The 15627-nt window shown below is 37.1% G+C and overlaps 1 protein-coding gene across 6 annotated transcripts in view; it reads left to right on the top strand.

The window, feature by feature from the left end:
• LOC126842641 (cAMP-specific 3',5'-cyclic phosphodiesterase) overlaps window positions 1–15627 on the top strand; it is a 255397-nt gene that overhangs the window by 163669 nt on the left and 76101 nt on the right. Inside the window, exon 1 of one of the 6 annotated variants that reach the window (XM_050579689.1) lies at window positions 4584–4706. The exons of the other annotated variants lie outside the window; for them this stretch is intronic. Within the exon in view, the coding sequence (XP_050435646.1) occupies window positions 4591–4706 (116 nt within the window). The 5' untranslated portion in view covers window positions 4584–4590. Of the gene's footprint in view, window positions 1–4583; window positions 4707–15627 lie in introns of those variants that run through there. 6 annotated transcript variants of the gene reach the window in all.

The raw sequence follows: 15627 nt of genomic DNA on the forward strand, positions 1-15627 counted from the left end.
TCATCGCATAACTCTACGTCTTAACGTCTAACCGTTCTGTGTTATGATAAAGTTGGTAAACTTTTCGGCGTTTTCGGCGCTGTTAAAAGTTTTTTCAAACGATATTATTATCGAGTTTAAAAAGCCACCGACGACGACCACGGGTGCTTGCGCTGGTGTTAGATGACTTATGCGAATAAACGTAGACGTGATGGTGGTGGAGTCTTGTATATAGGGTCGTCCCGGTTAAATGACAAGATGTCACACCGAATACACAGGATGCCGTGTAGAGTTAGTCGACTGTCAGGCGGGCAAAGAAAACCACTGGAGAAATATTTTAACGAAGAAAGACAGCCTAAAGACAAAATATATTATAATCCACGTGCGGATTTTCTTGCTGGAAAACTTGTAGTCGTTTGCGGGCAATATTTTGCCCGCAAACGCTAAAAGTTATAAAGATAGTTAATAAATAATATATAATATAAGTTAATAAAGATATCACAATCGCAGATATATATTATATAAATTATTTTATTATACACACATAATCCAACAAAAATGGCGGACGTCCACTTCCGTTCTTATCGCTAGTTATCATCGGCTAACCTAACATTTAAAAATATATCATGGAAAAATAGCGTTTTTACTTTCTTCCATGAAACCTGTACACAAAACGGCTGCCTTTATACAATCTGTCGTCAGGTCTGTCGGTTAACATTTCAATTTAGAGGTTTTTCTAACCTAATGGAAAATTATTTTTCGACGATAAACACCAACAGCTCTGACCGTGTGCAATTCCGGTGGTATTTATTTGGAAACGATCCGGTGACCTCTGTCGGGCACAAACCGAAGAGGACTCGATCAATTAGTCCCGGCCCGGCCTGTCTTCTAAATCCGTTTCATTTACCAGCAAGCAACGATTCGGTTAGGTCGCAGTGTTGTGACGTGACTGGTGTGTATATATTATATTCGTCACCCCTTTTGGAATGCTTAATGAGCAACAGCACACCCTCTCCGGCTAGGATAAAACACTATATACAGATATATAATATTATGAGAGATTTATTACCGAGACGGCTATAATAATAGTAATAATTATAAATCCGGATCATAATATTTGCCAACACCTTGACGTAGAGACAATTTTGTGTACACATTATATTCAATCGATAAAATAACGCCATTACCAAACCCTGTACAGCCAGACACACCTGTGATAACGATCTGGTCCGACTGTCTGACATCTCATATGTCTTAAGTAGGTTCTGAACAAAACCCTATAGTAACACAAACTACTTGGACGACGGGGTGGCTCTTTACACGAGTTCTTTTTTTTTTATCCTCATTTTCTCTGTCCGATTAACGCCAGCAGTGTACTACATAACCCTACCGTGGGAAAATCATATAAAATAAATAAATAAAGCCTACCCGCTGATCTCGGTGAAATTCTCGGTTTTTGTGATACTTCCATTTCCACCCGGAAACTACAGTTTCCGGTTGTAACCCCGACTAATCTAAGTAATTCTTAACTTGATCGACACCACGGTGCCGTGTGAACTTTAATAACACTAATAATACCGAGCAAGCGACACAGAACTTATAAAAAAAAAAAACTATAAATTATAATACACAACCGTTTACTTGTGTGTGCTTTATTCAAATTTATTTTACGATTTTTCTTAAGCAATAAAAAAAAACCCAGCGGACGATTGATATATTTTATTTAACGACCAACGAGCGACTTGGATTAAAATCGTTTTTTATTTTTTTTTGTAGGCTGTCTAAAAAAAAAAAATAGTTATTTTATTTCCTTATAAAAAAATACAAAACCAAATGGGACAAGTGCTAAATGCATAATTTTCATAGACATTTTACCAATTTAATAGTTCATTTAACTTTGTAACACGTTGACGGTGAGTGATTGAAAAGTTTCACTGAAAATATTAAACTTTGTCGGTTACTTTGGTGGAAAATTACCCATTTGCACTTATCTCGTCATGCTCGACACACTTACAATGTTCTTGTGCTTTATGGACTTTAATATATTATGTTAAACCAGAATATACACTCCTGGTAAAACGGCAGGATTCTATAATTTGTAAATTACCTTGTACGACCTTGTTCGATGTATGATATATGATATTGAAATAATTCTCATGTATACTAAAATAATAATTTTAACCAGTCGTTTTCCATGGCCTTATTTTTGAACTATATAATTATTATCAAATTACACAACGGTTTCGTCCGATCTGTGATCGCTCACTGCCTAACTGACTTAATAATCATTACATCTTCTCAATATAATGATTATTATCGTGCAAGCATTGATAGAGAAAATCGGTTTCTCGGTTTTTTAAAAAGTAAGACAGATCATCTACACGGTTTTGCTCTTGCCGTGTGGATGAACTGCAGTAAAGTCGAACAAATCTTAAGTGATTGAAAGGAATTGTCTTAAATCGATTTTTAAGAACAAAAGCTTTCGAGAACGTAAGACCTGAGAGACTTTTTTTCCCATGCATTACCGGAACTTTTAAAAGCTTATTTTCGTACACTTTGATATTATGTATTGTACCTTTTATTCCTGAATCAAAATCAAAATATTTCCATTGCAATTTTGAACGAGACAAGTGACAAATGTGCGAGAATAAATTCTAATAGCAACAAGAGAGAGTGCAAAAAGACGTGTCAGTATATAATTTAATTTTCTGAAAAAGGCAAGAAAGGACCGTAAGGTAGCCAATAAAAATATTTACATTTTATCCTAGGCGAGTTGACTTTGGACGGGAAAATGCTTGAAATTAAATTTATAAAAAACACTGTAACCTAATAACGTAGACTCTGCATTATACTCGAGTTTCAAACACCCTGTTGGTTGAGTATAACAATTTGGTCTGTTGCCCAATTGTGTAAAACAAGACGGTCTATAGAGAGAGAGAGAGAGAGAGAGAGATATTAATAACTGACTTTTTGTAGGTAATAATATGTTTGTTTCTCTCATTTCAATCAAAGGAATTGCTGTACTTAAACGAAATTGGTTTGCTTTTCAAAATGTATACATAATAATCACCTGGTGCAGAGACACTGTGCTTTATTGTTTCCCGAGCAACGTCCACGGTTAAGTATGTTGAACGTTATTCTTATCCGTCCGCAAACTTTTTCTTATTCTGTCTTTTTCAATTTTGTTTTTGTTCGAGACAGACATAAAACACACAAAACCAGCACAATGACGGTTTCAACAAGTATTATTATTATTACTTCTTTTGTCGTCCGAGACACGGTTTTTCGAGAGAAAAACACAACTGTGTATTTTATGATATTTAAATGGAATGCATTTCGAAGACCACGCGCTGCGTTTCCGTCGTTTAATTTCATTCGAGTTTGTTGTACGTTATACCGAATATAATTAGTTACACAAGACAAAGAGCACATCTGCATTCATTTGAGTCCAACGTATTGTCGTCGGAATAATAATTGTCAAAGCCTCATTGTTGTGTAGATATTATATATTCGAGGGTAACACACCCTGTTCATTTGTTTTTGCCCGCAAGGGGATCGTAATGAGAGATAACAGGTTTTTAGGAATTATTAGCATTTTTTTCACACTAACGATTACTTTACTTTCAACTATAAGCGCTTCGATGCAAATTTATAGATGATAAAAATATATACTTACACAGTAAAAACCATTGTGTAATTATCAATAGTACTATATGTAAAAAAATAAGAGTATCCACACTTCATGAAGATACATACATCAATACATGGATATGTCCTACGATCTATTATCTCTAATCCACTATCTCTATTAATTCACCTCCATAATCTTCCATAGTTCCTTAATTCACCTCCATAATCTTCCATAATTCCTTAATACTCCTCCATAATCCGACTATTTTCAAAATAGTTTTACCGTGAGTAATTCAAACGGTCTTATAGCATACTTTACGTATAGTACCCTGGTACCCAAATTTATAAATTGACAAAACATAGTATCCACGTAAAAATACCGTTGTAATACCTTATTAAAACTGTAAGTGATTTTTAACGGCCGTTAAAACCAAAAGTAAAAAGAAATTGGACTCGTGTACTGGCAGTAGTGTTATGTTAAACTATGTTATTGTATGCATAACGCCTTATTTGTTTTTGTTTTTGAAGTACAAAGACGTTGTATACACTTTGTCTTAATGGTCCCGTATCGTGCGAGGTGATTGGCCGGGAATCGGTGACGGCGCTTGCTGTGTGAACGCACCCGTTTGCGGTGATTCCCCGTCGTAGTGGCTAACATGCGGCCGGGTCATGTTGGCCGCGTTCACCGTGTTCCGGGTCCGAGTGCGCGAGTGGCTGATTGAGGCGGTGGCCACTGGCGGTGTTGGCCAAGACGACGCCGATGGCGCGTTAACGCCGCAGACCGGCGGCCACCGGCGTCCGATGGACGTGTCGCCGGCGGAACCGTCGCAGCCGCAGCCGCCGTCGCCGTCGGCTCAGCCGCGCGCCGCCGCGGTGGCGGCGGCCGGCAAACAAGCGGACGCCGGCGGACAGCAGCCGCAGCAGCCGGCGTCGGCCGCGCCCGACGAGGAATACCTGTGCGCGGCCACCGTGTTGTCCTCCATGCCGGAAGACATGCCATTGCCGCCGTTGGCGTACACCAGACGCCGGTCGAGCAGCAAAACGCACACCCGGCTCTACCGGATACGGTTGCCGCCAAAGCCAAGGCGTGCCAAGAGGTAAACGTTCATTCCAATATAATAGTTTTACTTTAAACACCTTTTTTAGCTTCGATGCGGAGCTGAGAAAATTACCAAAAATTAAAAAAAGTCACCCCTTCCCCGTCAAAATCGAGAAAAACACTTAAAAAGTTTACAAATTTTTCAACTTAAAATTACAATGCTCTATAACTTTTTTAAAAATAGTCGAAAATGTTACAAATTTATATAAATTGTTCTTCAAACATAGTACTATCGATAAACGTTAACAAAACAAAAAAATATCATAAACCTTTCCCTTAAAGGATACAATTTTTTCTTTATTTCACTTTTTCAAACAAAGTTTTAGAGATTTAGATCTGAAAATTAGACCGAAGGTAGATCTAAAATGGAACTATAACATATACAATTTTCTCAAAAATCTGTAGTCAAATTTTTTTTTATTAAGGAAAAACCTTAAAAATAGGGTAAATTTACACTTTGGCCGTAGTCAGTTTCTAGGTTGTGCTATGTGTGTGTGTGAATCAACAGTCAACAGGTAATGAAAATATTTTCATTATATTGTTAATTACGATACATGGGTAACTATGAGAGTACATTTTTATAGACAGACGATCAACCCTTATCGTATCCACCCTGCACAAGACTAAATAGTAAATTTTAAGTACATTATTGCTGGTCCCACGATATCTTCCAAACCACTTTAACTAGTTTGAACATACTATCCACAGATTCGCATCGAAGCGTTTATTTAAATGTGATTTTATCACTTTCAGTTATAATAAAATCTGTAGACCGTGACCTCTCCGTCCCCACTATGCCCCGACCCCACTGTATTGGCTTTTTTTTTTAACATGTATGTGTTTTATCGCTGGGCGTCATTCTAAAAATTTGTTTGACATGTTAAGTACTAACAGTGCTGACGTCATTGTGGATTATGGAGGAGGATTATGTAGAAATTATGGAGGAGAATCACGGAGGGATTATGGAAAGATTATAGAGGAGTATGGAGGAGCATTGAGAGATTATGGAGGGGTTATAGAGGAATTATGAAGGTGAATTAATAGAGACAGTTAATTAGAGATAAAATATGAGGCGCCTAGTTTCAAAAGCAGCTATACAATTTTTGAACATTTTCACAAAGCAACAAATCATTTCTTTAGATAGAACAAACCAAGATTTTCAAACAAACACAGTTATATTCTTTATTTGATATTCAATAATAGTTTTACATAACACGTAATACATTGTGGTCACATACGAATCAAACACTTTGTCAAAATGTCTTAGGGCTGGTTTTGAAATTAGATGCCTCATATTAGAGATACTAGATAGATAGACATAACTTTTAAAGGTAAATTAACGACATTATTGTTGCACTTGCAACGAAACGTCTTATGAAGGCACCTGTAAAATGTCTTATCCCTATAGGCAAATATGGGCTGGATTAATTCCGGATTACTGGATTCGTTTCTAAATTAATCCAGGGTAATCGGAATGAAATAATAATCCGTATTGAACGAAAAATTACATTACTGGAATAAAAAAAAAAACCCATAATGTTGGGTTACTGACTACTGAGACAAATGTAATCCAATTGATTGTTAATCCATGTCTGTAATCCATTTTGCCTATCTCTGCCGAGGTTTTTTTTTTGCACAGACAAATCTTTCATATCAATTTGACGTTACTGACGTCGTTGGCAAAGAATATTTTTTAGAACATTTTAGCGTTAAAAAAATGCATACATATATTAGTGCTTCGACCAAATACAGACGGAAAATTATATATTGTACTATATCTGATCGTACAACAGACCTCTGTCGATTACAAATCCAATTTCCCTGTAATGAGTTTTAAAATAAAATTACATATCAGACCTTCGGTATTTTTTTTTTTCTTATAATGTCATGCTATTGATTGTCGACGAAAAGAAAAACAACCATAATTTGTTTTCTCTGCGGGGGCCAAAAATCTTGCCAATCAAAGCAGACATCAAACGTGAACAAAGTCAGCCCGTCCATACGAATTTTTTCGGTCGTCCTATACGTTTTCTCCTTTAAAACCTTAGTGAGTTACTACACTAAACAGTCGGGGGTAGCTGTGCTTCAACCAAGTCGACAGTCTATACCGCACAGTGGAGACAGATTTGATTTGGCGAGATATGAAGCAGATATACACGACAGAGTAATAATAATATGCGGATTTCAGCAAAATCATCGTCCATATTGTGTAGACACTGTGTTTCAGATATGCAGAGGCATCAGATTGATGTACGGATTCAGATTTGTATAACATGTAATGATATGTAAAGTAACGGTGCACGCAAACTCACCTGTTCGCGGAGAAGGTTTTCGCAGGCACATTTTATATTTTAATTTTGGTTTTTTTTTTTTTTTCTGTAGTTTGCTCTCTCGCCCTGCGCATATTTAGCCGGACCAGGATTATGTGAGACCTATGAATATTCACGAAGTCTTAGCAGCGCACGGTGCCCCGAGGGAAGTCATCCAGAAAAATCGCTAAGAATAATATTACCGCCGCCGGGTGTTTTCTAAATAATTCCAAATCCCCTCGCAAGTACTTACCACTCGAGTTTGCCTAACCCCAGCTTCACACCATACATAAATAATAAACGCCCATTAATTACCTTGATTATCGGGCCGACTATACTGTTACTATTATGCGAGGGACCTTTTGCCGAGGCCTGCATATAACACAAGCTCACCGCCAGTGTTTTCCCTGAAACACATGCGCCGTGGTCGCTTTTAGCCGGGTAAAAACCACCGCTCTGGTAACGTGATTGAGTCGAAGTGAGAGACAGTACAACAGCAGGTTGAGGTCGCAACCCTCGCGGGTCTATTCGAGTTAAAATTAACGAGATAAAATCGCTTTCCACGCGAATCAGGGTGGATCCGCAATAGCCGTTTACGGTTGATCAAATAAAATAAAAACATTTTCAAATACCTCGCACTCGACTTGGAAAGTGACTGCGGTGAAAGTTGTCATTAGTGTCTTTCCCGTGGTCTAACTTGGGCACCTTGAACCCCAAGACTTTGCCACCCCTTTGTACAGTACTGTTTCTGGTCCACAGATTTGATTAGCCCGAGTTGGGTAGACCGTGCTGGGACTTGATCAATACCAATATTATATATTGGCAAAACCGACTGTCCCGAAAAACGTCCATTCGTCGACATCTCATAGGTATTTTATTATTTTGTACAATGCCTTGTGTTAAATTACGCTACTATGCGAAAAATGATATTTCGTGTCAAGGTCTCGCGTAGCACAACACACAACAGCCGTGGCAATAACCACACGGTATTTATTATTTCCATCTATATTGCTGTTGCATTAAGGTCGATCGTTATCATGTGTGTGTGTGTGTGTGTGTGTTTTTCAAACCATCAGTTTTGCGCCAACACACGCTGCTATTATTATTATTATAATTACTATTATGAAATGAGCCTAATCTCGTCAAAACCGAGGATAAATCACTAGTGTATGGGCTTATATTGTGTTGACCGTGGTTACGGCCTGTGCGAATTGATATTGGTCAAATCCCAAAATACTTTGTGACAAACGAATCCACTCGGCCGTCCATCCATCACACACCAGCCGAACCCTTTCGGTTTTATCATACTATAGTAGTGCTTTGGTCATTGATCATCAAGTCCCCCTGCGTTGTGGTGCATAATATACGATAACCGTATGTACTTAATCGAATACAAATTAATCAAGTTATATATAAGGCACAAAATCTGTAACGGTAAATAATAATTAGTGCTATCGCCATCGGTAATCTATAACCTTAGTGTTAACAAAACATATTCAAGTCTTAATATTCCATTTGTATGTAAATTCATTAATACAAACTGTATAATGTTGTCCGAGAAAATGGTAGTAGCAATAAACTATATGAAAGCAATTGGTTGCCCTCGATTGCTTATAAGAAACTCATTACACATGTACCGAGATTACCAACTATTAATCTTACAATAGTCGATAAACTTATCAATGCGGTCGAAACGGGAAAAATAATGAAATACCAAAGCACAATGTATTTTAGTTGAACAAAATCTAAAAATTATTCGAAATACTTATCTGAACTCGGTACTCGGTATCTTTTATATTATACTGCCCACCCCTGTCTATATTATCCTCTAAAACAATTACATATTAAATTATTCGACGGCCGCGTGGGTCGAATTATCCACTCACATAAATCTGAAAGTTTCTGCTAAAACGTGCTGGGAATACTGTTATTAAACGACAATCAATATAAATAGTTTACCGCCAAAATGGAATGTTATGTGAATTTTTAACTAATTACAAATGGCGCGCTGTCAATTACTAATTAAACGAGTTCCATGTGTATATGTATGTATATTTTTTTCCTATAAAATTGTAAACCGCGCAGATTTAGTCGATTGAACCGAAATGTAAGTTTAATCAGACGGTTTTCACTACACGTGTGGTGGAACCAATGAAAATGACCACAAGTGGAGGAGGCTGTCATTTTGTGATTTTTCATGAACTATATTTAACAATTAGTTAGTGAAAATTGGGTTTCATCGAGATTTGTTAGCATGTTAACATGTTGTTAAAACGATTGTTAAGTATAAATCAGCCGAAATCAGTTTTTTTTTAAAGTTAATTGGTATGTTAAAATGCCATAGATCGAATTATACATTACTATTTGAGATTTAATTGTAAAATTATAATATTATATCATTTATCAGTTATCACTGTGTGACCATTTTCGAAAAACTAAAAGTAGAATATAATTTTTATACAAAAGTCAAAACAATAATAATTGATTTTATGACGAGAAAAATCGATTTAAGAGGTTTTAATATGTATTAGCAATTATAAAAATAATTAAGTTATAACTAGTTTAAACAAAATATATATTTTATAAAATACAAACCGTAGTATCAATATTTTAAACTGATAGTACTGAATAGATAAGAAAAGGTAACGGTACGGTCATTATATGCATTTTCAACATGGCCGTCACGTTTTTGTTTACTTTAAAAGCGGCGACCCTTCTGCTTTTATCTATTCCGTGGTGAAACTTACTTGGTTTAACCAGATGTTGAATTTATTCGAATTGTCAACTAACATTATGTTAAGAATGTATTTTAATAATAGTTGCTGAAACCGGCTGATAATGGTGTTATCACATGTTATCATCTCAGCTAACCTAACGTTTTTATATGTATCATGGAAAAATGACGTAGCACGTTTACTCTCCATGAAGACGGTTCACAAAATGGCCACTAACCTGGCCATGAATAAAAAGTACTTGTTTTCATATTTTGTTTGCAATATTATAGCATTAGACCAAATCCCTCCTGAATACATAATTTAATAATATATTTTTATCCACATCCAAACCAACCGTAATATTGTGTTGCAAGACTATCCGAAATGGTATTCACGTTGTTATATCATCGTCGTCGTCGTTGTTGTTGGAGTATTTTCTCGGATAAATACAATATACGATACAGATATAGATGACTTATATAAGTCGTCGGGTCTGGAAAAAAGGGTATTGCATAAAATATTGCGCGGTTTCTATTTGCGAAGAAAAAATAACCGTTTAGACATTTCCCCGGCGGCCACCGAGTTATATGGATGTATATAATATATTTTTCTGAAAAGATGCAATACATGTTCTCAATACAAAATGTGCACTATATGCTGAGCTTCGGCATCATTAGACAATAGAGAAATTTTTTATATTGAACTTTTCATATTCAAAGGTATAGTAACAATTCCATATTAATATCTGTATACTTTATTTTTAGAAATCCAATAAACTATCTGAGACTAAACCCTTTCGGATAAATAATAACCGATTGGTTTGTACATTTGCACATTTCCTGTTTGCAAAACGGTTCATTGACCGTTCCCCGGTGCTATGCGGATAAATCCGCGTTGGATTCCCTAATACGTTCAAAGGTTTTGCGAAAATGAGATGCGAGGGAATTAACGATGGCTCGCACACCATACTGTCCCTATCATGTGTGCCGGTTGACAGTTTGCTAATAACCATGAGTGCTTTTCCCAATGAGAGTTTGCGCGCAATTTCGTTTACCGCTCTCTTTGTTTTGTACAGCTGTTAACAAAACGGGGCTCCCTTGTCCCGCACGGTCATCCCAGAACTACTGAGTATATATGTACACAATGAGCAGGCCGGATCCGTTATAAAGCTTAATCGTCGTGGCGGCCTTGTTTTAAACTGTGAAGAATACGATCGTTACGCCGAAAATAGAAGTAGAAACAAAAATATTGACCGCCACTTCCCCCCCCCCCCAAATGCCTATAGGAATCGGGCAAACGAGATTCCGAGAGAGAGAGTCTGTGCGGGTTTGTCAAATGTATTTCTCTGTTTGATTAATGATTCTCCGGGAGATACCCCACACGATAAAAGGTGTACGTTTTTTTTTTATGTCTAAAAAATCCATAAGGTTTTATTATACCTTTGGCGCAAAGCCAAGGCTTTTGACCCGAGTCCAACCGTATTGTATCGTGTACGCCGAAGAAAACATAATATCATCAGGTATATCGAACAAAGACGTTCCGGATTGACACACACCACGTTTCCGATCCACGTGTGCAGAGTGAATGTCATTTATACGAGTTCACTAAATGGGAAGCATTATAAACCCCGAATTTAATTATTATTGCCTTTGTACGACACAATAGAGCTCAAGTATTATGTAACGACACAGTGTATTGTCGTTATTATACCAACTGGTTTGGATTTTCCAATCGTCAGCCTCAACGAGCACTTGCTTTTTTTTGGTATTCATGTTGAGCGTCAACAGGCTTGTACTGCAGCTATACTACATTATTTAAAATTAAGTGAATATTGGTTGTATTATCAAATGACAATGTGGTCATGCGGTTCCTGCAGGGGTTGTTTGTTCCTCGGATTGGGTTTGTGGCGATGAAGACCCGGCGAAAGTCTTGTGACCGTGTGTGGTTTTTTGTTGCTCTCGTTAGTGTACCAATAATAATAATCATTGACGAAAATTCGACGCCGACATAGTAGTAATTGGGTGCGTATGATCGATATGGTTGGCACAAACGAGGAACCGAAAAGCTCTTATTACAATATACATATATATATATTTTCCCGTTGTCGGCGGCGGTGGTGTACTTAAGGCTTGTAGACTGCGCATGTAATCCCAATTAGGATTTCGTTAACCGTGTATAAGATGCCGTATGCCGACGAAACCCAAGCTCTCGGCATCGACCACTTGTTAGCGTACTAGCCATGCCCGAACAACGTTTCTACCCGACTTAAGGGACCAGGCTCTGAGCCGAAGGTTTAAACCGCTAAGCCACAAGACAAACAATAGCTGTGTTAATCTCACTCGGCGAAAATGCAGTATGACTTGTGCACAGAATACCGGAGTACATAATTTTGTGCCGTCTCCGCCTTTTGTTTTCTAATGCCGTTTGTCTCGGGATGCAGAGGCGGTACCGCGCGGTCTGTCCTTTCGCTAGTAACAGCTATCACTGTTGTTGAGATAGTGCACCGAGAAACGCCCATCGCCTTTGAAAATGAAACGAATTGTATGTGAATCTCGAAATACAAACTTATATTAGAACGTTTTTGCCGTTCTTCACTAGAAATACCTCACAAGCGCAACCCTGCTGTCTTGTTGTACGACCACAAGTGACTTATGATAATATTGCAAAATTTAATTACGCTCGCACCGTCCGTGCAAGTATTAATGTTCATATTATATATTTTATACACCTCAAAGACATGGTAGTCCATAAAGCGGTTTAATGGTGGTGGTGTTGCCGGCAAACGCATTCGCGAGTTAAGTGTCCTAAGTCAATACACTATGGCCACAGGAAGCATTTAACCGGCACGGCGTTTCACATACAACATACTGAATTAATTTACCGTTTGCTTGTACACACATTCAAAGCAGTCGAAAGTGAACTGCAAACGCCTAACGCGACGGTACGACGAAACGTTTGGTTTCGCTTAAATAGGTATATTTAAAAAGAATTTCTAAATTGACAATAATTTGCTGAAAATGTCGATAACCAATTTTCGGTAATTACCAGTGAAAATGTTCAGCAAATTAAAGTCTCAATTTAAAACTGCAGCTGTTAGTAAACATGTTGCCATTTGAGTCTTAAAGGTCGGTAGAGCTGTGGAAGAAAATAAAAAAGGATAACAAAATTTTAATATTGTCTAAGGTTTTAAACGACACGACTAAAGTTTATCCAAAAAGAAAAACTACAAAACTGTAATTGTCTTAAGAGAAAACTGGTGTAGGACGTTTAAAGGATCAATACCTGTAAAATGCAGATTGGTCTTCCATAATTTTCTTCGTTACAAGATTGATTGAGCATACATTTCCATTTGTTGAATTATTATTATTATAATCAGTTAAAGCGTGAAAAACTAATTGTAAATGTATTATATTTTATATATTGCAATTTCGTTTAGTACAAATTGTGTTTTTTAAATATTTCATTTAAACATACATTTAAAAAAAAAAAACTAATATGTGACCTAGTCTCTTTGTACTAATCGATTGAAGATAATATTATGATGATATTACTATGTTATATTATGCTAATCGCATGTGATTGTAAAATATGCAATTTATAAAGGGTCGACGTCATGTGTTATCAATTATATTTTAAACCTGATTAAAAACTAATTAAATCATTCCAACGTCCAGAATTAAAATCAGTCGCTTTGTTTGCACGAATTACAATAATTTATTTTGATTATGCAAAAATCATAATAAATAAAAAATATTATTTATTATACCCAAATCAGATATTAGCAGACAGAGGGGGAAGGGAAGGGTGTGTTCGGGAAATAATGGGGAATTTCCCATAAAAGGATGTTTACAAATACATTCTACGAGTCATCAACCGAGACAGTGTTGCCAATCGTATACAGGGTGATCCATTTAGGATAAGACGCTTGAAATACTTTTATAAACTTTGTAGCGTTTCTTCTTGAACATACATTTCTATTTATGTTATTTTACAACATAATATTCAAATTTGTATTTTTTTTTTCATAGACCATCAATTTTTGAAACTTAAACGATAACGTTTGTACAATTAATTAACTTTTTTAATTGAGAATAATAATTTGCTGCAAATTTTCACTGGTCGATAACCAGTTTTGGATAATTACACTTTTAAACTGTCCAGAACTGTGTCAACATTTTTCAGCAAATCATTCTCAATTGGAAAATTCAATTAATCACATATGGGTTAAGTTTTAGTATTAATAGTCGATAGAGCTAAAACTAAAACTACAACTATCTCGAGGGAATACGATAGTGTCTTGTCCTCGACGAATCCACCCCGTGAAGCGAGGGTAGGTATTCCAATTCATCGGTGGGGTTTGAAACGGTGTGTCGATCAAAGAAGCGGTGCCCGGCCAGTGTTTGGTCGTCAACGGCGTATTGATCCCCCTTTAGCCTAACCGCACTGGGGCATGACTGGGGCGACGGGCAAAAGAAGAATATGCACCGAAAAATACAAACGGAAAATATTATGGTATTTTTAACGGGCCAGGCAAGTTCGAGTCCTTCTAAACTTGTTCAGCCCCACCCCCCACCCCCCCCCCCCAAAAAAATGTCAGCAACCAATCGGCGGCCCTCAGCTGGTAAGGCTTATAGTTTTTATTGAAATTCTGTGCGGGGTTTCACAGTTTCAGCGATTGCTGTAAAATACCTATCTGGTGTAAGTACACATACCTCAAGCTCTCGTTAAATAATACACAATGCACACCTATGTTATGAGTCTGCCCGTGATTTACACCGGCTATAAGCGAAAGAATGTTTTTTATTTTTTATTTTTTACCATCATCGTTTATGGCTGTATCCAACAAGTGTGTGTGTAAGCTGGGAAATTCCTCAAGCCCAACATATTTTACTGGGTTTAACTTAACCTCGCCTAAATGTAATTTAATTTTTATATTTATATACATTATGCAATGTCAGCAATGTCGTTAAGCGATCGATCCGTTTGGTTAGAGGACAGCTTATACCATGAAAATATCTCAACCCCGTGCAGGAAATAACATTATGTTCACTGAACGGTACAGTTTTATGTCAATGAATTTCCAAACAATATAACTATGCCATTGACACTGTGTGAAGTGGATGTAGAAAATGTGTTGCACATTTTTTTTTTTTTATATAATAAGTTCTCGACCATTAACGGTTGGCCTAGAATTTAATCCTTCTTTCATACAGCATCAATACAAATGAGGGTATTAAAGTGCAAAGCACTGTGTACAATGCTTTTGTTTTTCTCTCACGGGAAAAGCACATAGCACGTGGTGCAATATGGATTTTCACAACGTCATTTGAGTCTTACAAAATCTATATATTAGTTGAAAATTGATGTGATAGCTTAGCGGTGAACACAATGCCGTCGTTTTCTTTTCAACCGCCTTTAATAGGTAAAATTTACCCTCTCTCTGCGGGGTGGTTTCGGGGCGCTAATGAAATCCTTTTGTGGTGAGCCAACGTCGACAAGGAAAACGTTTTAAATATTACCTACCCGCAGGTGTGGCGCACAACAAACGGGAGCCTATTCAACGCGCATTTCATTGTGCTTGCTAACCGGCACGGCCGAGGACTAAGAGTGATCGAATTGTTGATAATAATAATAAAAAGTTAGATCCGACGTTTTCCATCGTCGACTTCTTCTTGTTTGGAGCAAAGGTCAATTTTCGAGAGTGTCACAGAATTACACCCTCTACTGATTACCACACCCGAGTACCAGCGCTCTGCTGGCAACTGCTTCTGGGTAACGTTAAACTTTAAACAGGGGGTCTTCCGGGAAAATCCGGGACCACGTCAGTGTCTGTTAATTTTTTGAGAATAACATTAAACAGAAAACACCAACAGCTGCTGTATAAGTACAAGCCCAC

This window comes from Adelges cooleyi, unplaced genomic scaffold (genome assembly GCF_023614345.1).
Source record: "Adelges cooleyi isolate 19-005CV unplaced genomic scaffold, UGA_ACOO_1.1 ACOO_flye_CR_arks_rails_tigmint_CR_PRNA_574, whole genome shotgun sequence".
Classification (NCBI taxonomy): domain Eukaryota; kingdom Metazoa; phylum Arthropoda; class Insecta; order Hemiptera; family Adelgidae; genus Adelges; species Adelges cooleyi.